Source organism: Ursus maritimus, unplaced genomic scaffold (assembly GCF_017311325.1).
Source record: "Ursus maritimus isolate PB19 unplaced genomic scaffold, ASM1731132v1 scaffold_34, whole genome shotgun sequence".
In the NCBI taxonomy this organism is placed as follows: domain Eukaryota; kingdom Metazoa; phylum Chordata; class Mammalia; order Carnivora; family Ursidae; genus Ursus; species Ursus maritimus.
In genome coordinates, this window is record NW_024426008.1 from 29,073,174 (window position 1) to 29,095,792 (window position 22,619).

The window sequence follows — 22,619 nt, forward strand, 5'->3', positions numbered from 1 at the left end:
CCACCATAAACAAACAGTCCTGTCGCTCAGGAAGTCCCAGGGGTCTGGAGGGTCCCCCAGGAGCTGGGACAAAGACCAGACCCCTTAGGGTGAGGCCAAATCCTATACACAAGCAGTCAGCAGTTTTTAAATATTCATACAGAACAGATAGAACATTTATTTTTTTTAACCTTCTTTCCATTCTAGAAATTACGGAAGAAATCCCCGTGAAGACTTTGAACATGAAGACTGTGTATGTTTCTGTATTACCGACGACGGCAGACTTCTAACATTGGTGTTCTGTGGCCTTGTCCTGGCACGTGCCTGTCCCTGCACACGGAGGATGTTCCCTTCAAGGGCACGTATGGTTTGCTGCTTTGGGTCCACGACTGAAAGGCGGTGATTCCTCAGGTGACTTGGCGCCTCACAGTAATACGTACACGTAAGCCTGACTCCCGTGCAGCCACGTGGAGGGCAAACTGGTCCTCTGCTCGCTTCTGCACTTGCACAACATGGAAGTGGTGGCAGTGGCACATTTATGTATCATTCTGTGGCCTTTAAAACTTGTTTGAGATGTCTTGAAGGAGTGTGTTAAATATTTCTGCTACCTGGATTTTCCTGGGTAATTTGCTGGAATATTGTAAGTTTCAGTAAATTAGAAAAGTAAATAAATTTCCTCTCAGATAATAAATGTGTTAGAAGTAATTTATTTTCTCATAGTCGAATGAAACTCGAAATGTGTAATCTTTAAAGAACACAAAAACTTCATAGTGACTTCTTTGTTAAGTCAGTGGGTAAACATCTAATTTCACTTCTTCCCAAAATCCTCTGTGTCAAAGAGGCAGATGCCAAGACAGAATCAGCTGCAGGAATTTATTGGGGGAAACACAGATGAGGAGTGAAGGGAGGGGGCAGGCCCCTGTGACAGAGAAGGGGAAGGAGGGAGGGTTGATCAGAAAAAGCCCAGCCTGCAGGGCAACCTGGGAACAGCCTGGTCAGGCGGGGCTTCCTCGTGAAAAGAGTCCAGAGGTGGGCAGACATGACCTGGCTTCGCCTGCCTGCCTCGGTCACTCCGTGGCTGGGAGCCGCCAGGGGGCAGCGTAGCTACAGCACAGATGCCCCGGCAGGAGGCTGTCCAGCAGCTGCTCCGGCGGGGTCTCCTGGACGGGAGCAGAATGGTGTGTCTCTGGCTGCTACAATTAGTGCATTTCAGCTCCACAAAGTCGGAGGGGAAAAAAAAGAGCAAGTGTTGGTCAGGATCGTTGGAACGCCTGTGCACTGTCGGTGAGAATGTAAAATGTGGTCGCTGTGGAAAACGGTACGGAGGTTCCTCGAAAAATGATCTGGCAGCCTGGATCTAAACCCAAAGAACTGTGGAGGTCCCTTAAAAAGTTAAAAATTGAGCTACCCTATGATCCAGCCATTGCACTACTGGGTGTTTACCCCAAAGATACAGACGTAGTGAAGAGAAGGGCCATATGCACCCCAATGTTCATAGCAGCAATGTCCACAATAGCTAAATCGTGGAAGGAGCCGAGATGCCCTGCAACAGACGACTGGATTAAGAAGTTGTGGTCCATATATACAATGGAATACTACTCAGCTATCAGAAAGAATGAGTTCTCAACATTTGCTACAACATGGACGGCACTGGAGGAGATAATGCTTAGTGAAATAAGTCAAGCAGAGAAAGACAACTATCATATGATTTCTCTCATCTATGGAACATAAGAACTAGAATGATCAGTAGGGGAAGAAAGGGATAAAGAAGGGGGGGGTAATCAGAAGGGGGAATGAAACATGAGAGACTATGGACTCTGAGAAACAAACTGAGGGCTTCAGAGGGGAGGGGGTGGGGGAATGGGATAGACCGGTGATGGGTAGTAAGGAGGGCACGTATTGCATGGAGCACTGGGTGTTATACACAACTAATGAATCATCGAGCCTTACATTGGAAACCGGGGATGTACTGTATGGTGACTAACATAATATAATAAAAAATCATTATTAAAAAAAATAAAAAATAAAAAAAACCCCAAAGAACTGAAGCCTGGGCGTCGGAGAGTTTCAGCACACCCAGCTCCACCGAAGCATTACTATTTATCTAGTATTTATACTCGGTGAAGTGCGTTCAGTCTCTAAAGAGAAGGATGTGCCCTGGGGACATTGTGCCAAGTGCTTCTGTGAGGTCCCCGGAGGAATCCAGCCACTGTGGCTGCAGCAGGGAGGGGAAGGGGAACTTGTTCAACGGGGAGGTTTCCGTTTTGCAAGAGGAAGAAGTTCTGGAGGTCTTTTCACACCTGTGAATATAGTTAACACTACTAAACAGTTCCTGTAAAAGTGGTTAAGTTGGTAAATTCTAGGTATCTGTTACACTTTCGAAGTATTTTTAATGTCACAGGGACAGAAGCCGGCCTGAAAGAGCTCGCACTGGCCAAAACTGGAACAATTTGAGCAAAAAAATAATATGAGGAAAACCTCAGACAAGCCCACATTGAGAGGCATTCCACACAGTACTTGACTGCAGACTGTCAAGGTCATCGCAAACAAGGAATGTCTGAGAAACTATGACAGACCCGGGGTCAGAGCTGCAACATGAGGTGTGAAGGAACAATTCAGTTCATAACAAGGTCATGGATCCACAGACTGAATACTGACAATTCAAGGTAATCTCAATCAAAATCCCAGCAGAATATTATGCTAAGACAATTATATGATTTCACTCATACGTGGAATTTAAGAAACAAAACAATCAAGCAAATGGGAAAAACAACAATAGGCAAACCAAGAAACAGACTTAACTACAGAGAACACGCTCGCCAGAGGGCAGGGCAGTGGGGGATGGGGAAGTGGATGACGCGGAGTACAGTGCGCACCTGCTGTGGTGAGCGTGGGGGGTGGATGGACGTGGTGAATCACTGTATTGTACACCTGAAACTAGTGTTACACTGTATGTTAGCTACTGGGATTTAAATAAAAAGTTTTTTAAAATCCCAGCAGGGTTTTTTTCATAGACATTAACAGGCTAATTTAAAAATGATAATGGAAACGTGAATGATTCAAAAGCCAAATGAACTTTCAAAGAGAAGTAAAAGTTGGAGGATTTAATCTGATTACAAGACTTCTAAAACTATAATAATTAAAGCTGTGGAATCGGCATAAAGATAATAAGTAGATCATTAGAACAGAGTAGAGAATCCAGAAACAGACCTACATATGTATTTTCAATTGACTTTTTTTTTTAAAACGATGCCAAAGACATCAATGGGAAAAGGATAATCTTTTCCCCAAAATGGTACTGGAACAAGCAGATGGTCATCGACATGCACACAGAGCCCCAACCTCTACCTCTCCACACGTAAAAATTAACTGAAAATGTATCAAAATGTAAATATAACAGATACGTGTATTTTACCACAATAAATATATTTTAACAGAGAACTAAATGGAAGAGCTAAAATTGATCCATTTTCTTTAAGGAAACAGGAGAAGAATCTCGGTGGCCTGGTAGGATAGGCAGAATAGCCCCCAAGATACCTACATCTTAATCCCTGGAACCGACAGAGTAGATGCTAAAGAAACCGCAGATGTGACTAAGGTTGTCGGCTTTATGATTAAAGAGATTATCCTGATTTATTGGAGGGGGGGGCAGGCAATTTAATCATAGGAGCCTTTAAAAGCAGAGAATTTCTCTGGGGGCCAGAAACAGCCAGAAGGGGTAAGAGATTCCAAGCAAGGACTTGCTGTGCCTTTGCTGGCTCTCTGAGGTGGGGGCCCAGTGCGAGATGGGGCGGGGCCTCTAGAGGCTGCAGTTGCCCCAGATGGCAGCACCCAGGGAAACGGGCCACAGTCCTACAGCAGGAAGGAGCCGGAACTGGCCAGTTCTTCCCAGGGCCTCTGTCTCCTAAGAGCCAAGCTAGTGGACCCCACAGTTGGGGCCCTTGTGAGACTCAGCAAAGGAACCATCCAGGCACATCAGACTCCAGCTGCGAAGCAGTAAGCTCGTGTCGTCTTAGGCCGCTTAGTTCGTGGTAATTTATCATAGTAGCAGCAGGAGACTAATACGCGGTGGTCGAGGCAAGTATTTCTCAAATAGGTCTCAGAAAGCACAAACGGGCGCCTGGGCTGCTCAGTCAGTTAAGCGTCCAACTCTTGATTTAGGCTCATGATCTCAGGGTCCTGGGAATGAGCCCTGCATCAGGCTCCATGCTCAGCAAGGAGTCAGCTTGAGATTCTCTGTCTCCCTCTGTCTCTTCCCCTCCCTGCTTGCTGTCCCTCTCTCTCTCTCTCTCATATAAATAGATAAAATCTTAAAAAAAAAAAAAAAAAAACACAAACCACAAGAAAATATAAATAAGTCGGGCTTGAAAATTAAAGACTTAAAGACTTGCTCTTCAAAAGGTGTATATATGGAAAGGCAATTCAGAGACTGATAAAATATTTGCAGAACATCTAGACTTGTCTCTCGAATATGTAAGGAGCTCTTAGAACTCAATAATAAGACAACCCAGTTTTTTAAATTTGGCAGAAGATCTGAACAGACGTTTCACCAGAGAAGGTGCACACGTGGCATCAGGCACGAGTGGTGCTTGGCATCGCTAGTCGTGAGGAAAATGGGAAATTAAAGCCACAGTGAGAATCATCACGTACCCACTAGAACGGCTGGAAGTTAGAAGTCTGACCCTATGGTGTGTGGGTAAGGGTGTGCTGCTGTTGGGCACATGAAACAGGACCGTTGATTTGGAAGACAGTCCAGCAGGTGTTTTTAAGGCTGAACAGACCTTGGGTCCATACGAGACGGCACAGACCTGTTCCTACTCGCTCCTCTAGGTCAGAACCACTATAAACCATGGGCATAACTAAAGACAACCAAAGGAGAAGTCTGGGAAGTGGTAAGAGGAAGGCGAACTGGTTTGGAGCCCCATGGCTGGAAGAACACAGTAGTGGGTGTCTTAGACCTCCCCCCCAACAGCAGGTGGGCCGACCTAACACAAAGGAGGGCCCGGGCTGGAGCAGGAATCCCTCTAGCAACAGCCTCCCCCAGCACAAAGAGGCCCTGCTAATAGTAAGCAGCAAGGGGAAACGCTCCTTCTCCCACCCAGACCCAGCGTTCCAGAGGGTGGGGGCACAACTGGCACCCTGCCAAGGTGGCCTCTGTGTCCTCAATGGCCCGAGGCCCTTGGTGGCCAGGGTACCTGGTGCGGGTGACGGTTCTCGCCATAACCAGCACATGCTCTCTGTCTCCACAGGCAGCAGAGACCCAGCACAAGCCCCGGGAAGCCTCGTTCTCCCCCAGGAAACCCCTTCCAGAGACCCCGCATCCCAGCCTGTGGGTGAACCTCGGGATACACAGGGTAAGTAATGTTTTCCCTTCAAAGGAGCACTTCAAGCCCGCTGAAACAAGAAGTATCGAACATTCCAAGTGCAGGACGATTATTACTGCAGTGACCTGAACTGTCCTATAAGTTAGAAATGCCGGTCCCGGCCTGTCCATAAGCAGTGTCACGACTGGACCAGCCTTTGTGCTTCTCATGACTGCAGGACACCCAGCACTAACCGTCAGGAACCGTGAAGAAAAGGTTTATCACTCACAAGTCCTGGTGAGCGCCCGGCATGCCTGGGGCCCCCCAGTGGGGTCTCAGAGAAAGTGCAGGCCTGGGGTTCTGCTTTTATTGGGGTCGAGGGTGGGGGCCTGGAGTTTCAAGAGCTCACTCTTCATTGATGAACTGAAAACATAGGAGCTGGAGTTTTAAGCTGGGGAAGAGAAAAAACAAGTGTGCCAAATGGTCACTGATTAAAGTCAACTGAGATCTCTCTAGACAGAGGAGCCTGCAGGGAAGGGGGTCGGGCTGGGTCTTCCTCCAGTCATGGGGCTGGCAAGGTGTTCAGATGGCCATCTCTGAAGCAGATATGCCGGCAATCAAAGAGTAACGCAGGCGCTTACACTACAAGAAGCAGACTCCCTGCTGAGAGGGCACCTGACCTGAGGCTTGATCCCAGGACCCGGAGATCATGACTGAGCCGAAGTGCAGATGCTTGACCGACTGAGCCACCCAGGTGCCCAGTATTTCTTGTTTCTATTATTTTTTTAGTATTTGCAGTATTTGCATCTAAAACCAAGTATGCAAAGCCCAGAGTGTCTATCCCTGTAAGGACTCATTTGTAGCCCCCAGGGATGCTAGTCTGTTAGCTTGTCAGCCGTGAGTGAGGCCTGACAGCCATCGCAGTCACCCTCCCGTTGGCAGTTGGTGCTCAGAGGGCACAAGAGGGACGTGTGGGGGAGCAGCACTTCCCTGCACTGCTGCGGCCACCCCTGCATGTCCACGCATTCAGAGAGCCCAGCTGGCCACCCCATGGGAGCGCAGCAGGGTAATCACCTACTGGGTCCAATCCCTAACTTGTCCTGGAAGGCGTCCATCTTCAGAAGGACACTGGCATGTCCTGCTTCAATGTGCCCCTTAAATTCCCTCAGTGATTCCACAGGCTGTGCCCCATGCAGGTATTTTCACTGCCCTAAAAATCCTGTTTCACGTATTCATTCCAGTTTTCCAGTGCCCATCTGCCTGCTTGTGTGGCCAGGCCTTTGGCCACCGCCACAAAGTGGTAAAAACCCAAATATTAGGGCTCTTTTCATTTTCCATTCTTCCGTCACAGCAAGAAAAACAGCAGGCAGTTCAGCACACTGAGCGGATTTGTTCTTACTTTCCTGTCAGTTGTTCAATGAGTCGGCCACCGCCTTTGAAACTGGGTGCTGTCCGTTCACCTTGGAATTTCCATCTATAAACCAAGAAGCTCTTTACTGGCCAATCGAGAGCTGTTCACAGAGCACCCTCGGTGTGGCCATGGGATCTGGCAGCTCCGCAGGTGGTTCCAAAGCTAGCCCTGGGGGGAAGAGTCTGCTTGCACAGGAACACAAGGATCACCTCCTTGCACCCCAGCACCACGCTCCCGTGTCGACCGTTCCCACTTTATTATGGAACTCCCTGGGCACTGCCTTCCTTCCTGTAGTGTGTCTCTGACATCACCTGAGCCATTATGGGTATTTCAGATTTCAAAATTATTTTATGTCATTCAGTACAGGGGGAAGTTTCAATTAGTGCTTGATAGCAAGCCATTAAGTACTTCAAATGACACCACTGCTTCTGGAGATTTTCTGATCCAAAATCCCAATGATCACCACTGGGAGGTGCTCATGGGCTTTTGCCTTAAGCCCCGGTCTGCCTACGGGCTCTCTGAGCCATCATCACCCTTTCCCGTGGGCCACCCAGTGCTATTTGAATTTGTTGGTGCTGGCACTCAGGCTTCCAATGTGTCATTAAGTAGAGTGGTACGCTCTTTTGGCCACCAGGTGTTTGACACTGTTGAAATTAACAAACTGTGTGGGTTTAGGCAATTCTGCTGTTCCCCATTTTGCATGTTCATTTAATACTGGCCAGAGGGTAAACTCACATGCCTTGTTTTACAATTCTAGGTAGGGGAAGTGTTTCCTAGCCAGAGATAATAACCACCCCAATAATACATTCAAGTAAATGAGACTCAACCACTTTGCATAAAGTCTGTTCAAACATTCCAATTCTTATCCCAGCTTACCAGTAACCACTGCATTCCTGTATCTGCCCCCAATCAACTGTAGCCCCATTAGGTTACCACCCCCAGGTTTGGGAATCCCAGTGCATTGGGATCCCATGCCACAGAGTCATAGAAATGTCTCTTTACCACCTGGACAACTTACCCACATGTGTGCCTATGATCTTGGCTCTCCAGCCCGCAGTTAAGCCAGGGGACTTGCCCATTCACCAGACTTGTCCTGATGAGTTTGCTGAGCCATTGTCCCAGATGGCCTGTCAGCTTACTCAGTGTCATCTCTAACTTCCAGTTTTAAAGTTTTTTCCAAATTTGTACTTAAATTTGAGAAAACAGAGCCAAGTGGTTTAGGTTCTTTGAGTGTTGGGGGACCATTGGGGGCCACATTGGTCCACCTACCTGATTGTGCTGCATTAAAACCTCTGTGTTGTCCCTGTCAATATATTCTTTGTTCATCCCATTTCTCAATAACTGTCTAAAGAATATCACCTGTTGTGGATGAACCCCTTGACTATCTCGTTTTTTCCATTTGCTTGTGAATCACTCTGATTTTCTGTTGTTTCCCCATCATTCTTCCCTTTGGGAGTGGCCCTGAGGCCAGTGGCTGTAGCCCCGACTGGCTGGAGTCCCAGCCTGGCACTGCTGGGTAATCTTCCCTGGTGCTCACCTTTATTTAATTTCAGAAAACAGTGACCATGAGATTGGATGTCTCCTTGTTTAATGTTATCTTACATTTCATCATTATCTTCGGAGGCAACTCTTTGGGAGTTGGAGCTGTTATTACTAAATTCCACTGAGAACTTTTACCTCTATGAGCTGATTGCAACGTGGCCACCATCTCATACCATGGATGACCCAGTAGCCACCCAAGAGTCAAAGATTTATCAACCCCCTACCTTCTCATCCTTCTTTATTTCAGATTTGGTAATTCATGAGGACTCACAGTAACTATTACAGAAAAAGTACACAGTTTAAAATCAGCGAAGGTAAAAGTCGCAAAAGGTCGAGTCCAGTTGCCAACTCCCAGTGGAGCAGTGGAGACGCACCTAAGTTCCCACACCAATGTCTGACAACTTGTGCAGATTACTGCTGACAGAGGCGTGCCCCAAGGCTTGTGTCTGGGGTGTTTACTGCGGGTCTGTCACCACGTGTCTTCCCTTAGTTACTCTGCCCGCAACTCCTCCAGAGGTCATGCTGACCAAGTGCAGCCCGAGGCCCCAAAGTAAATCACATTAACTATCTGGCCTGGCCTAAGGCCAAACGTACCCAAAGCCTCTCTCATCAGGCAGGGTAACCCCAAGGTCCCGAGGTCATCCATCAGGAGCCAGTCGAAGCCCCACTGTTTCTTTAGGATAAGCAGAGTCAACCCCTCAGCTTGCGAAGTCTGTCTCTTACCCACAGTATCCAGTCGCCCAGCACCATTCGGTGAAGAGGCTCCCGGTCTGTGTGTCTGTTCCTCTGCCGGTACCTCGAAATCAGGGTTACTGTGGCTGTCCAGGAACCCATACATAGTGCCAGGCAGATTCTTCCCACTTTATTCTTCTCCTAATTGTTATCCCTTGACCTTTCCATATAAATTTTAGAAAAAATCTTGTCTATATCTTCCAAAATTCTTGGAGTTGTGATAGAAACTGCATTAAGCCTATGGGGGCATCTGGGTGGCTCAGTTGGTTAAGTGTTGGTTCTTGGTTTCAGCTCAGGTCATGCTCTTGAGGCTGTAGAATCGAGCCCTCCATTGGGCTCCGTGCTCAGCAGGGAGTCTGCTTGGGGATTCTCTCCCTCTGCCCCTCCCCCACCCACTCTCGCAAATAAATACATAAATAAATGTTTAAAAAAAAACGTATGTATCATTTTGTGGAGAATTAACATCTTTATTGACTCTTCCAATTCAGGAACACAGGATCTTCCTCCATTTATTTGATTTTTTTAAAATCAGCATTGTTTTCAGCATAAAGTCCAGTACATGTTTATTACATTTACACCTAAATATCTCATTTTGAGTAATTGTAAAGGGAACTGTACTTAATTTCAGTGTCCTTTGCTAGTATATAGAAATACAATTAATCTTTATGTCGATCTTATGTACCCTACTACCATATAGGTTCCTTAGAATTTTCTATACAAACCATTTTTTCATCTGTAAATAGGAGCAGCTTTACCGCTTCTATTCTAATAACTATGCCTTTTGTTTCCATCTCTTGCTCTGCTGCATTGGTCAGGACTTCAGTACTGTGCTGAAAAACAATGCTGAGGGTAGACACCCCTGTCTTGTTCCCAGTCTCGGGCAGAGTGTTCAGTCCTTCATCACTGACTACAGAGTCAGCTGTAGGCTTCGGTAGCTACTCTATCAAGTTGAGGGAGTTCCCCTCTATTCCTATTTTCCTGATTTTTTTTACTCATAAATGGGTGTTGATATTGATGCTTTGTCTGCATCACTTGATATGATTATGTGATTTTTCTTCCTTAGCCTCTTTCCTCTCCTTCTAGGACTCTGGTCATGTTATTCTTAGAACCTTAGTTATTGGTCCTGTAAGTTCCTGAGGTTCTTTCTTTTTTTTCCCCCCGTTTCTCTTCTGTGGTTCAGATTATATAATTTCTATTGTTTTATCTTTCAGTTTATTGATTCTTTCTTTTGTGTCCTTTCTACTCATGATCCCAGCCAATGGACTTTTTATTTCAGTTATTGTATTTTTAATTTCTGAAAGTTCCATTTGTTTCGTCCTTATTTCTTCTATTTCTTTGCTGAGGCTATTTTTCATTTGTTTCAGTTGTGTTCATAATTATTTATTGAAACACTTTAATCAAGGCTGCTTTTAATTCCTTGTTAGGTAATGTCAACATCTCTGTGTCGCATTCGTCGGCATTTATTTGTGGCCTTTTCCTTCAGTGTGCTATATTCCTGCTTCTTGGTATGAGTGATTTTTTTATTGAAACGTAAGTATTTTATATTGTTATGAGACTCTGGATCTCATCTAAAACTTCTGTTTCAGCTGGCTTTATCTGACACTGCTCCATGATGTCAGGCCACATCATACTGCCGGGTCCCCACATATCTGTCCCGGCACCAAAGCAAGAGGGTAGTGGGGCGGAAGTCCTAGCTTCCTACTTGGCTTTCTCAGCACTACCCTGGGGGTGGTGGGAGTGGTGGTCCTGATACCTCATTTCAGCCTCTGCAGGTTAGATGGTTTGGGTCCCCGCTGGCCTGTGCTGGGTCTTTTCTTCTGTCATGTTTGGCTGGAGTAGAGCAGTTATGGTCTCAAAGTCTTCTGTCTTGCTGGCCGTCCCTTTCCAGGTGTGTAGCTAGAGAGAGCGCCTCTTTTTGAAGATTTTTCTGTCTGCAACCACTGGCATTTCCAGGTTTCTGGCTTCTTTGGCTCCAAGTAGAAAGAAAAACCAGGGAATGCACTGCTGTGTCGGTCCTTGGCTCCCAAAGTCATTAACTAGTCTGCCTTCTTCTTTGTGCCTTTCAGTCTTCTTATTTATAAAACGTCCAGCACTTTCTGGGAAAAATAGGAAATATATGTCTACTCTGCCTTCCCTAAAAGTGGAAGTGCCATTTTCTCTTGAACACATCTGTGGTTGTGGAGGGGAACTCGTGGTAGAGTCATCGGAAAACAATGAGACCCCGCTGGGCAGCATCCTACCTGGCCTTCAGCCTTCGCTGCCTGAGGGCTTGTGGTTTCTAATGGGGCAGGGGTGGCAAATTATGAGAAAGGCTAGGACAACTTCTATTTCAGGCTCCTCATTTAGAAAGAATTAATTGAGTTAAATAGAAAATGATCTAGTGGTAACATAGTTAAAAGAAGCAAAAAGCCATGTACCTAAATATGGAGGGAGGGGAGGCTAAATTCCCACACAGAAGGTGCACCTGACCAGGATGACGTGGTGTGTCACATATTCGCGGTGGAAAAGAAACCACAAACAACCGAAAACCTCCATCCCCTTTATACTCTCTGGAATAGTGCTTTCAAACTGCAGTTCGAATTGGATATAAATAAAATAAATTACAGAGAAGACATAAATAAAATGTAATGGAAAAGGGTTAAGTCTCCAATTACTTCACATGCAGTTATTTTGTGAAACTTCCATTTTACTTAATGTACGTATTAATCTATAGGCATACCAGAATCACAATGTAAAATGTTTGCTATATATTTTTGCCCAAAGTTCAAAAACTCTGAATGTTACTTGAGCTTCATTAAGTACCCTTTAGTAAGATTTTAAATAAGATACCAAAAAATGACATTACTTTTTAAAAAAATAATCTGCTTAAGGAATTATTTAAATGTGTGTGAATTTTGGTTAAAAAACAAGCATACGTGTATGTGTCGTAGACTCAGTCCCGCAGCACAATATGAAAGCTCACAGGAAAGACTGGGGTCAGATTTCGGGCAGGACGGCACAGCTGGAAAGCTCACCACAAGCCCCACACATTCATAATCTCATCCTCTTGGCTCCTACGTCATGAATGTGGGACTATGACTAAGTCCACTTAATGAATGGATACAATCCATTTCTAAAAACTCGTCACCCAATGCAGACTGCCTTGGGTTTTCTCTTACAGGGATCGGTGTCTTTGAAGGATGTGACTGTGGGCTTCAGCCAGGAGGAGTGGCAGCACCTGACCCCACGCAGAGGACCCTGTACACAGACGGGATGCTTGAGAACTGCCACCACCTGGCTTCTGTGGGTGAGTGCCACTGTTCCGTGCAGGCTTGGCCCTGCAGACACTGTGGGGCAGAAGTGGGGTCTGGAACTTAGGAAGGCCGTGCTGAGTTTGTCCCTAAGTTCTCAAAATTTCAGACTCCCTTTGGAGACTGAAGGTGTAGCTCTCTTACCAGTAAAACATGTTTACATTACTGAAATGTAAAAGGGAAGCTTACTTATGTGGCCCCTGAATCCCCAGTTTTTTGTGGTTTTCCACTGACAGGGTGTCCAGTTCCTCCAGCAGATGTGATCTTCAAGTTGGAGTGAGAAGAGCCAGGGATGGATGAGGAGAGAACTGCAGGTGATCCCTGCGTAGGTGGGGAGAGAGGGAACTAAAACTCCGGTGAGCGAGGAAGAGACTGGCCTTTCTGAGTGTGACCTCGGCTTTTTAAGACTCCAAGCAAGAGTATCACAGAAATCCCGTGACCCTCAGGTGCGTACCTCTCCCAGCAGCTGCCTCCCGGCTTGAGCAGCAGGTGACGCTCTCACTGCCGCCAGAGCTCACTTTGGGTCTTCTCACCAGGCTGTGCCTTTGTGGTCTGTCGCTGTCCCCCCAGCACCCCTATTTTCCCTCATTCATGCTGTGAGTTTAGATTCATCCCTTTGTGCACCGAGGCCCCAAGGGATCTACCTTCTTTCCAGATTACTGTGTGATACTCCTCGTCCTCAGTCCCTTTTCATCTCTGTCAAAGTGACCCTCTTACCACTTGCCATCCTCAACTCTTACAACTGTTGTGACTTTGTTAAAATAACATCTGTAAAGTAGAACCCCAGACTGTACAGTGGTGAGCTGCATTCAACCAAGGCCACAAAGGAATCTAAATGGAGACATTTACTATTCACAAGCCTTGGAGGAGACACACACAGACCCTGAGGGGCCTTGCTGTGTGGACAAGGCAGGATGCAGGCAGAGCCAGCACAACAGAACCTGGGGTTCATGCCTTTTTAGGGTCTGTGAGTGCTGTGGGGTTTCTGGGTTAGGGCTGGCTTTGGTAAGTTTTGGGGAGGAAGGGAGTTCTGATGTAAGCGGTATGTAAGGGGAAGGCTCCGTGAGGCAGGGGAGACTGCTTATCACAGGGTTGATGAGGAAATCATATCGGAAACTTACAATTATTTGTGACACAGCCGGCTGTTATTTAGGGCACACACTAGAAGGAGGTGCAAGCATCACTTCAAGGCTTCTGCAGGCCATTTGGCTGGAAATGGGTTGCTGACACAGACATATTACAGAGCAGTTTAGCCAAATTCTCAACAATAACAATACAAAAATTAATTTAAGATGTAAACTAATGTGTTTGAAAGTAAAAGTCTTGGGGCGCCTGGGTGGCTCAGTCGTTAAGCATCTGCCTTCAGCTCAGGGCGTGATCCCAGGGTCCTGGGATCGAGCCCCATGTCGGGCTCCCTGCTCCACTGGGAGCCTGCTTCTTCCTCTCCCACTCCCCCTGCTTGTGTTCCCTCTCTCGCTGGCTGTCTCTCTCTGTCAAATAAATAAATAAAATCTTAAAAAAAAAAAAAGAAGAAGAAGCATTCCCCATAACACCAGACACTAGAGGAGGATAGCCACAATCACCATGACTACTGAGGATCGTCCTGGAGGTTCCAGACGTCATTGTGAGACCAACCAACAAAACAAAACCAAACCAGAAACAAAGGATTGAAAATAAGGAAATAAAACACTCAAGGTTCACAGAAATAAAGGTCCACAGAGTATACAGACAATTAGGCTGAACAAGAGTTTAGCAAGGTTGCTAGGTAATGATGGACTGACTACACAGTGGAGAGTACCTTCAGCTAAGCCTCTCTGAGAAACAAACTCTCTCCCAGAGATGGTGCAGGATGGCATTAAGCTCAAGACCATCAAGTGGGCCCCACACTAGAAGTGTGGACCTCTGACTTTGTGCTGGCCTTGAGACAGGGAAACTAAAGGGACCCCATGAAGAGCTGCTTTTTTGCTCCCTTTCCTGCTTCTTTTCTTGCTAGGACCTGCACCCCCCCTTACACACGCCTTATAGTACAGATAATGTGTGTCGTCCTTATAAAGGTCAAAGAGTTAATGATTTCTTTAACTCCCAGCACAACAGAGAACACCTGAGGAGTGACCAGGCGGGGTCATCATGCCAAGACCCCTGGCTCCAGGGCATAGGTGACTTACGGAGAACACCTAAACACTCGTTTTCGTTGCTGGATGCGAGAGGACACGTGCATCAGACCACAACCCTCAATAAAAACCCCAGACACCAAGCAAAGATGAGACTCACTCTTCCTCTCAAGCCTCCCGGACCCTCTGTCTGTACCTGTTCTCTTTCTAGGTCTTCCACAAACTCTGCTCTCACCTCCTCAACTCACATTTTATTTCTACCCCGCCCAAAGCCAAGCGCCCTCTTGGCAGGTCCTTGGACCCAGCCAGGCTTCGTCAGCTTGGGCTTTGCTGCCCCACCAACCCACGCAAAGCTGGGCACCTTGTTACACCTCACAAGGGCTCCATGTTCAAACTAGAATTACCATATCCCAGTTTACTTCAGCATCAGTCCACCTCCAAGGTAGAAACCCAAGAAAACCATCTTTCTGCAGTCTCAGCTCCTTTAGCAAGGAATACTCCCCATTTCTCTCCAGGAGTCCTTCTCTGCTCCTATAGTGGGTGGATGTTCTCCCGAAACAGCGGGGACATTTGCTAGGATTTTGCTGCTGGACATGTCTGTGTCTTTGGTGGGAGAACCAGAGGAACTGGAAGGCTTTGTTCAGAGACATGATGCTCTATTTGGACATTTGAGTTGTTGTTTCCTACTGTTCAGTGAGACTGACTCCTTGAGGAACAAGCATAATCAACAATGATTTAATCTTTCTTTGTGGCTCCAAAGGTCACCTCTTCATATTGACTGTAGACCAAACAGCAAGTTTCTTTGAAGGCTTGTCTCCTTTCTGTTCTTGTTCTCCTTCCTTTCTTTTGACCTAATACAACTAGGAATATCTATATGACTCTACCCATTATTCTAGTAATTTTTTTTTAATTTTTAAATTTTTTTAAAGATTTTATTTATTGGAGGGAGGGAGGGAGGGAGGGAGAGCGCGCGCACATGCACATGAGCAGGGGGAGGGGGAGGGGCAGAGGGAGAGGGAGAAGCAGACTGCCCACTGAGCAGGGAGCCCAACACAGGACTTGATTCCAGGACCCTGGGATCATGACCTGAGCCGAAGTCAGATGCTTAATTGACTGAGCTACCCAGGCGCCACAAAACATCTTTTTTCTGTAACCTTTTCTACTTTGTAAATTTATTGGTATGCCTGTGTATTTGTGTGTTTTACCATGCATATATCATTCGAAAGGATAAATTAATTTAAAATATTTGGCCAATCTAATGGGTTGCTCTACTGGTAGCTCTAACTGCATTTTTTCCCAACAATATCCTATTATTCTTTAACACTGATTATTTTACACATAAGCCATAATAAAATCCCCAGGACACTCTCCCCAACCCCACCTCTGGCATCCAGAGTGGTTTTTAAAAGAGAAACAGATCTGTTTACTCCCCTGCTTTAAAACTCTCCAGTGGCTTCCCACAGTCACACTCAACCCTGCCGCCATCTTCCTCACTGCACTTACTACAGAAAACCACCTTCCTCACCTGTCTGTATTTATACATACTGCCTGTCACCGACTCCATAACATGGTATCTTTACCTGGATCACTGGATATTATTACACACAGGTGCACAATAATTCCTGAATAAAAGAGTCTGAGTAAAGGAATGCAAGGAAGACATGTTTCTGTTCAGTGGCCTAAGCGAAGATGCCATATAGCCTCCGACTCAGACACAGCTCCTAGTTCACTCAGCTATCCACAAGAGAATGACTGTGATCAAATTATCAGAAATTAATTAATATAAAAGTTGACACCTCAATTCAGTAAAAAGTGGATGACATTACAATCATCCCGTGTGAAGAAGAAAATAAAATTACATGGAGAAAATATAACTTAATAGCTAACATCTGTTGAGCAATCAATCTGTGCCACAGTCGTGTATTAACTCACTTAATTCTCCCAGTGGAGACACACAGTGCTCTGAAGAAAGTTGCGCAGAGTCACCAGGGTACTAAATGGTGGCGCAAGAGCTAAAAATTCAGGAGGCATCTTGAATGTGGTGATGGTTACACAAAATGCTTAAATTCTACACCAAAAAGAGATTATTTTATTGAGTGTCAATTAAAAGTAACTTTCTAAAAATTCACAGGGCAATGATTATGAGACTGCAGACTATTTAAAGGGAGACATGACTTAGCACCAAGCACATGAATGTACTATACTATCAACTATTAAAATTTCCACCTGTGATCAGGGTACCACGAGGTCTCTACCACCTGAGCCCCGAGAGTGACCACCCCCCATCAGTTCGCCACTGACCTCACCAGATCCTCATCTCTAAACTTCAGGACCCAAATGCGCAGCCACGGACCAACGTTACTAGCCCACAGAGTCCGCGTCCCTGGCCCGACGGTCACGCCGCCAGCGAGCACACAGCCCCGCGTGCCGGTCCCACGCCGGACCCCTGAACCTCAGGGTCACAACCATCCTCACTGAGCCCACGCGCGCGAACGCTGACCTCGCAGGTGTCGCATCACGAGCCGGGGCACCGCGCCACGAACCCAGCCATCACTGACAGACCAGTCAAACGCTCCGGCCGCAGGTTTCTGGGCTCGCGGAGACACCGGCGACCGCACACACGCCGGTCTAGAGCAACTTCCGCCCGTGGAACGGCCCCCGGCCCCGGCCCCGGAACTACGGTGGCCGCGAGGGGGGGGCTGCGCAGTCCTGGCTGGACCGCGACCGGCGCCCGCCATCCGCGAACCTGGGCCCGCTGTCGCCGGCCGCCGCGCGCTTCGCGGGGACCCGGGATGCTCGCGGGCAGATTCGGTCCGCAGGTGGGCAGGTGGGAGTTCGGTGTGGAGATTGTGGAGAGAGGGGGAAACCCTGGCCTGGAAGGGTCGGGGCGCTGCGGGGCAGGGGCTCGTGGCCAGTCCAGTGGAAGCCCCGGTCACAGGGCTCGAGTTCAGCGCCTTCTGCGCGTGAGTCTTTCCCACGTGAGGTCAGCGGGTCCTGAGAGCGGCTCGCAAGTCCCGCGTTTACCGCGCCTGGTAAGGTCCCCTGTGCTGCGTTTATCTCCGTGGATTTCCGGGGCCGTCAGGATGGTCCCAAGGGCTCCCCGCCCGAACCGGAGTCAGGCTCCTCTGAGCCTTCGTCTCCAGCAGGCCCCGACGTTGGGCTCCGTCTCGGGCTGCTCCGTCCAGTGTTAGCGAGAATCCTGCCGAGTCCGTTTAGGAACTAGCTTTGCTATCTGATCACCTTTACTGTCCGATCAGGTCACTCATCTCACCCTCCGTCTCTCTGCTTTCAGCAAGAGTCCTGGTGAGCCTCTAGGGAGAATTGCCCCTCGCCTTGACGACTCAGGAATTTTTCATCCACTGGCCCTCACTCTGCTCCTTGTCAATCAGCCACCCCCCTTACCCTCGTATTCAGAGTTGACCCCAGTATCTCTCCCCTCCCGCAGAACCTCCTTGCACTAGTCCTGAATAAAGTATGCCTTACTGTTTTAACTAGTGTCAAAATGATTTTTTTTTAATTTCTTTCTTTAACAAGGAAATAAAAACAATAGCTGAGATGTGTATACCAAGAATATAGCTTTATATGGAAAATACAGCTTCCAGGAAATTGAGGCAAAAAGGAAAACTGGATAAGTAGGGTGTAAAGGCAAAGAAAGAGCTTGGCCACTGGTGAGAAGGCAGGCTTTGTCTGACCTCTGAACTTCCAAGAGGCAGGTGATGGCTTCTGACTTCCTAGGAGCTCCACTGTGTGGCCCCTTTTGTCCCAAGTCCCTCTCCTTAACGCCCCCAAATCTTAGGTCAGCCGCTCTTTTGATGGACACTGAGCCTTTGCAAATGGCAGGTGTATATTCAGTCTGAGGTCACTAAGTATAAAATCCATAGGTTTTGTTCTCTTGATCATATTATATTTGATCTGTATTTCCTCTCAGGTTCATGCATACAATGGTATGACTTCCCTATCACGTACAAGACCCTGAGGTGGGGCTTGATCCAGTGCCCAGGGACCTCCTCACCAGGGTCTCTTTCAAAACTTCAGTTAAAGACCACCAGGAGCACACCTGTGGTTAGACAATTATGTCGCAGTGAGGAAGAACAACATCATGGGAAACCATGAGATGTCTAAAGAGGGGTTAGAAAGAAGCTATTATAGGATTTGAGCATTGAATGATTTGGGGTAAAATCTCAAGTTATGGACAGTTTGCTCTAGGTTAGATGCTGTCAGAAAGTAAGGCACTGTGAGGGTTATTTTGTGGATGGCACTGCCTTCTGGTTTTGTCTGTGCTTAGCATTATGAAGTGTCCTTGTTTTTGTTGGAACGGTCATGGTCTCAGAGTAATCTCTCTTTTTTAAAGATTTACTTACTAGAGAGTGCAAGTGGAGGGAGGGGCGGGGGGAGAGGGAGAGAGAGAATCTCAAGCAGACTCCCCAGTGAGCGCAGAGCCCAACATGTGTCTCAGTCTCACAACCCTGAGATCATGACCTGAGCCATGAGTCTGATGCTCAACGGACTGAGCCACCCAGGCACCCCATTTTTAAAATTTTTTTAAAAGATTATTTACCTATTAGAGAGAGAAAGAGACAGAAATAGGACAGAGAGAGCAAGAGAGAGCAGGAGTGGGGAGGAGAGGGAGAAGCAGGCTCCCCGCTGAGCAGAGAGCCCGATGCAGGGCTCAATCCCAGGACCTGGGGATCATGACCTGAGCTGAAGGCAGATACGTTAACTGACTAAGCCACCCAGGCGCCCCTATTTTTTTTTTTTTTTTTTTAAGATTAGGTCTCAGAATAATCTTGCCTGAGGTTAGTATTTTGTGAGATTGTTATGTCTTATAGAAGAAAAAATGGCCTGGCTGTGAGTGTCAGACCAATTTGTAATAACATTGAAGCCTAACTATGAAGCAAATGGTGGCAGAATTGAAGGGAGAAATACAGTCCTACAATAAGAGTTGAGGACTTCAGCGCTCCACTTACAATAAGCCTTAAGACTAAAAAAAAAAAAAAAAATGCTGACAAGTCCCCCTTGACAAAGAAATGGTTTATTAAGGGGACTATGGACAAAAGCGTATCTTGGGCAGCTGCAAGATGAGTATATCTCTGCAACCCCACAAATCCACATCAGTGTAGTCTTTCACAAAGGAGCAATGGAGCAAAGGTAGTCTTTTCAACAAATGGTACTAGAACAAGTAGACATCCACACACTAAAAAAGAACCTAGACAAAGACCTTACTGCTTTCACAAAAGTAAATCAAAGAACTAAATGTAATGCAAAACCATAAAACTCTCAAAAGATAACATACGATAAAACCTAGATCATCTTGGGTATGACAATGACTTGTTATGATACCAAAGGCCTCTCATTAAAGAAATAATCGGTAAGATGGATTTCATTAAAATTAAAACTTATGCTTTTGCAAAAGACAATGTTAAGAGAACGAAAAAACAAGCCACACACTGGGAGAAAATATATGCAAGACACTTCTGTTCAAGGATTGTTATACAAAAGACAACTTTGGAAACTCAACAATAAGAAAACTTGATTTTTAAAAATGGGCTAAAGACCTTAACGGACACCTCACCAAAGAAAATATACAGATGGCAAATACACACATGACAAGATGCTTCACATCATACGTCAGCAGGGAAGTGCGAATTAAAACCACAATGAGATACTACTACACAGGTATTAGAATGACTAAAATCCAGAACGCTGACAAAGACCAAATGCTGACAACAATGTGGAGCAAAGGAACTCTCATTTATTGCTGATAGGAATGCAAGATGGTGTAACCGCTTTGGAATACAGTTTGATACTTTCTCACAAAACTAAATATACTCAATATATGACTCAGCATTTGCACTTGTTAGTATTTACCTAAAGGAGGTGAAAACTTAGGCCCACACAAAAACCTGCACATGGATATTTATGGCAGCTTCATTTGTAATTGTCAAAACTTGTTAGCAATCAACATGTCCTTTGGTAGATGAATGGATAAGTAAACCGTGATACATCTTGGCAATGGAGTATTTATTTAATGCTAAAAAGAAACGAGCTTTCAAGTCATGAAAAATTTGGAGGAAACTTAAGTGCATATTACTAAGTGAAAGAAGCCAAAGTCTACATACTATAGGATTCCAACTATATGACATTCTGGAAAAGGCAAAACTATGAAGGCAGGAAAAAGATAAATGGTTTCTAGGGGTTGAGGTGGAGGAAGGGATGAATGGTCAGAGAACAGAGGATTTTCACAGAGGGTACCGTAATGATGGATCCTTGTCATTATATATTTGTCCAGACTCTAGACTGTATAACAAAGAGTGAACCATAATGTAAACTGTGGACTTTGGGGGAGTGTGATATGTCAATGTAGGGTTATCAGTTGTGGCAAATGTACGACTCTAGCAGAGGATATTAATAGTAGGGAGAGGCTACGCATGGAAGGAAGCTCAGAGTATACAGGCAATCTCTGTACCTTCTCAATTTTGCTGTGAAGTTTAAACTTTTCTTAAAAAAAATAAATTCTTTTTTTTTAAAGATTGTATTCATTATTTGACAGAGAGAGAGCACGCGCGCGCTCTCTCTCGAGTAGGAGTGCGCACACAGCAGGGGGAGGGGCAGGCTCCCCGCTGAGCAGAGAGTAAACGTGGGACTCGATCCCAGGACCCTGAGATCGTGCCCTGAGCTGAAGGCAGTTGCTCAACCAACTGAGCCACACAGGTGCCCCTAAAAATATTATATTCTTCAAAAAAATTCCTTTCTTGTCCTTTTAATATCCATAGGCTCAGTAGTGATGTTCTCTCATTTCTGATATTAATAATTTTGTCCTCTTTTTTTCTTAGTTACCCTGGCAAGGAGCTTATCAATTCTATTGATATTTTCAAAGAAATAGCTTTTGGTTTTATTGATTATTAATATCCTGTTTTTAGTTTCATTGATTTATGCTTTAACGTTATTTCTTTTCTCCTTGCATTAGTTTTATCTTGTTCTTCTTTCTCTAATTTCCTAAGGTGGAAGTTTAGATTATTGATTTTACTTTTTTCCCCCTTCTAATTAACACCTTCAATACCGTATATTCCCTTTAAGTAATACTTTTGCTGAATCTCAACAATTCTTATAAATGATATTTTCATCATTTAATTTAAAATATTTTTAAAAATTCTCTTCAGACTTATTTTTTGATGCATGTGTTATTTAGAGCTGTGTTCTCAGTCTTCAGATATTTTGGGATTTTCCAACTCCTTCTCTGTTACTGATTTTTAGTTTAATTTCATTATTGTCTGAGAACATGCTTTGTATAGTTCGTACTCCCTGGAACTTAAGATGTGTTTAATGACCCATAATGTGGTCTATCTTGGTGAGTGTTTCATGTGAGCTTGAGAGTAATGTGTATCATGTTGTTGGATGAATAATTTTTATAAATGTCAACTAGATCCAGTGGATTGATGGTGCTGTTCCATTCAAATATATCACTATGGATTTTCTGCCTGCCGGATTTGTCAACTGCTGATAGAGGAGTATTGAAGTCTCCAATTATAATAGTGGATTTGACTAAGTCTCCTTGCTGTTTTTGACTGACATATTTTAGCTCTTTGTTCTTAGCCTCATACACATTAAAGATTATATCATCTTGAATAATTGACCCTTTTATTATTATGTATTTTATATCATTATGTAATGCCCTTTTTGTCACTGATACTTTTCCTTCTTTTGACGTCAGACTTGTCTCAAATATAACACTTTAAAACATTTTATTTATGAGAAAGAGAGAGAGAGAGCATGAGCAAGAGAGCGCAAGCAGGGGGAGTGGCAGAGGGCGTGGTGGAGGGAAAGGTAGAAGCCCACTCCCTACTGAGCAGGGACCCGGACAGGGGCTGGATCCCAGAACGCTGGGATCATAACCTGAGCCGAAGACAGATACTTAACTGACGGACCCACCCAGGCGCCCCTCAAATATAGCAGCGTAACTTTCTTTTGGTTAGTGTTACTTAGCATGCTATAGCGTTCTCCATTAATTTTAATCTATTTGTGTCTTTTTTTAGTAACTGCTTGAGTTTGAATCCGTCCCCCAGCTTTACGAAGATCTAATTGACATATAACATTGTGTAAGTTTAAAAGACACAACGTGATGATTTGGTGCACATATATATTATAAAACTATTACAAAAATAAGATTAGTTAACACATCAATTATCTCACTAATTACAATTTTTATTGAGATATAATGGACATATTACATTAGTTTCAGGTGTACATTATT

At 45.4% G+C, this 22,619-nt stretch overlaps 1 protein-coding gene and 1 long non-coding RNA gene across 4 annotated transcripts in view; both read left to right on the forward strand.

The window, feature by feature from the left end:
- IARS1 (isoleucyl-tRNA synthetase 1) overlaps nucleotides 1-666 on the forward strand; it is a 64,242-nt gene extending 63,576 nt beyond the window's left edge. The window contains exon 34 of the mRNA XM_008690857.2: nucleotides 187-666. Within this exon, the coding sequence (XP_008689079.1) occupies nucleotides 187-269 (83 nt within the window). The 3' untranslated portion in view covers nucleotides 270-666. The remainder of the gene's footprint in view (nucleotides 1-186) is intronic.
- Nucleotides 667-2,101: 1,435 nt separating this feature from the next.
- Nucleotides 2,102-17,856, forward strand: LOC103663159. Of its 3 annotated transcripts, XR_005831887.1 has the most exons (6): nucleotides 2,103-2,645; nucleotides 5,229-5,333; nucleotides 5,521-6,036; nucleotides 12,128-12,253; nucleotides 12,494-12,703; nucleotides 16,605-17,856. It is a non-coding gene; the product is annotated as an uncharacterized LOC103663159 (long non-coding RNA). The 3 variants fall into 3 exon arrangements; XR_005831886.1 differs by having other exon boundaries at nucleotides 2,102-2,645; nucleotides 5,229-6,036; XR_005831888.1 differs by lacking the exon at nucleotides 5,521-6,036 and having other exon boundaries at nucleotides 2,116-2,645.
- The last annotated feature ends 4,763 nt before the right edge of the window (nucleotides 17,857-22,619 follow it).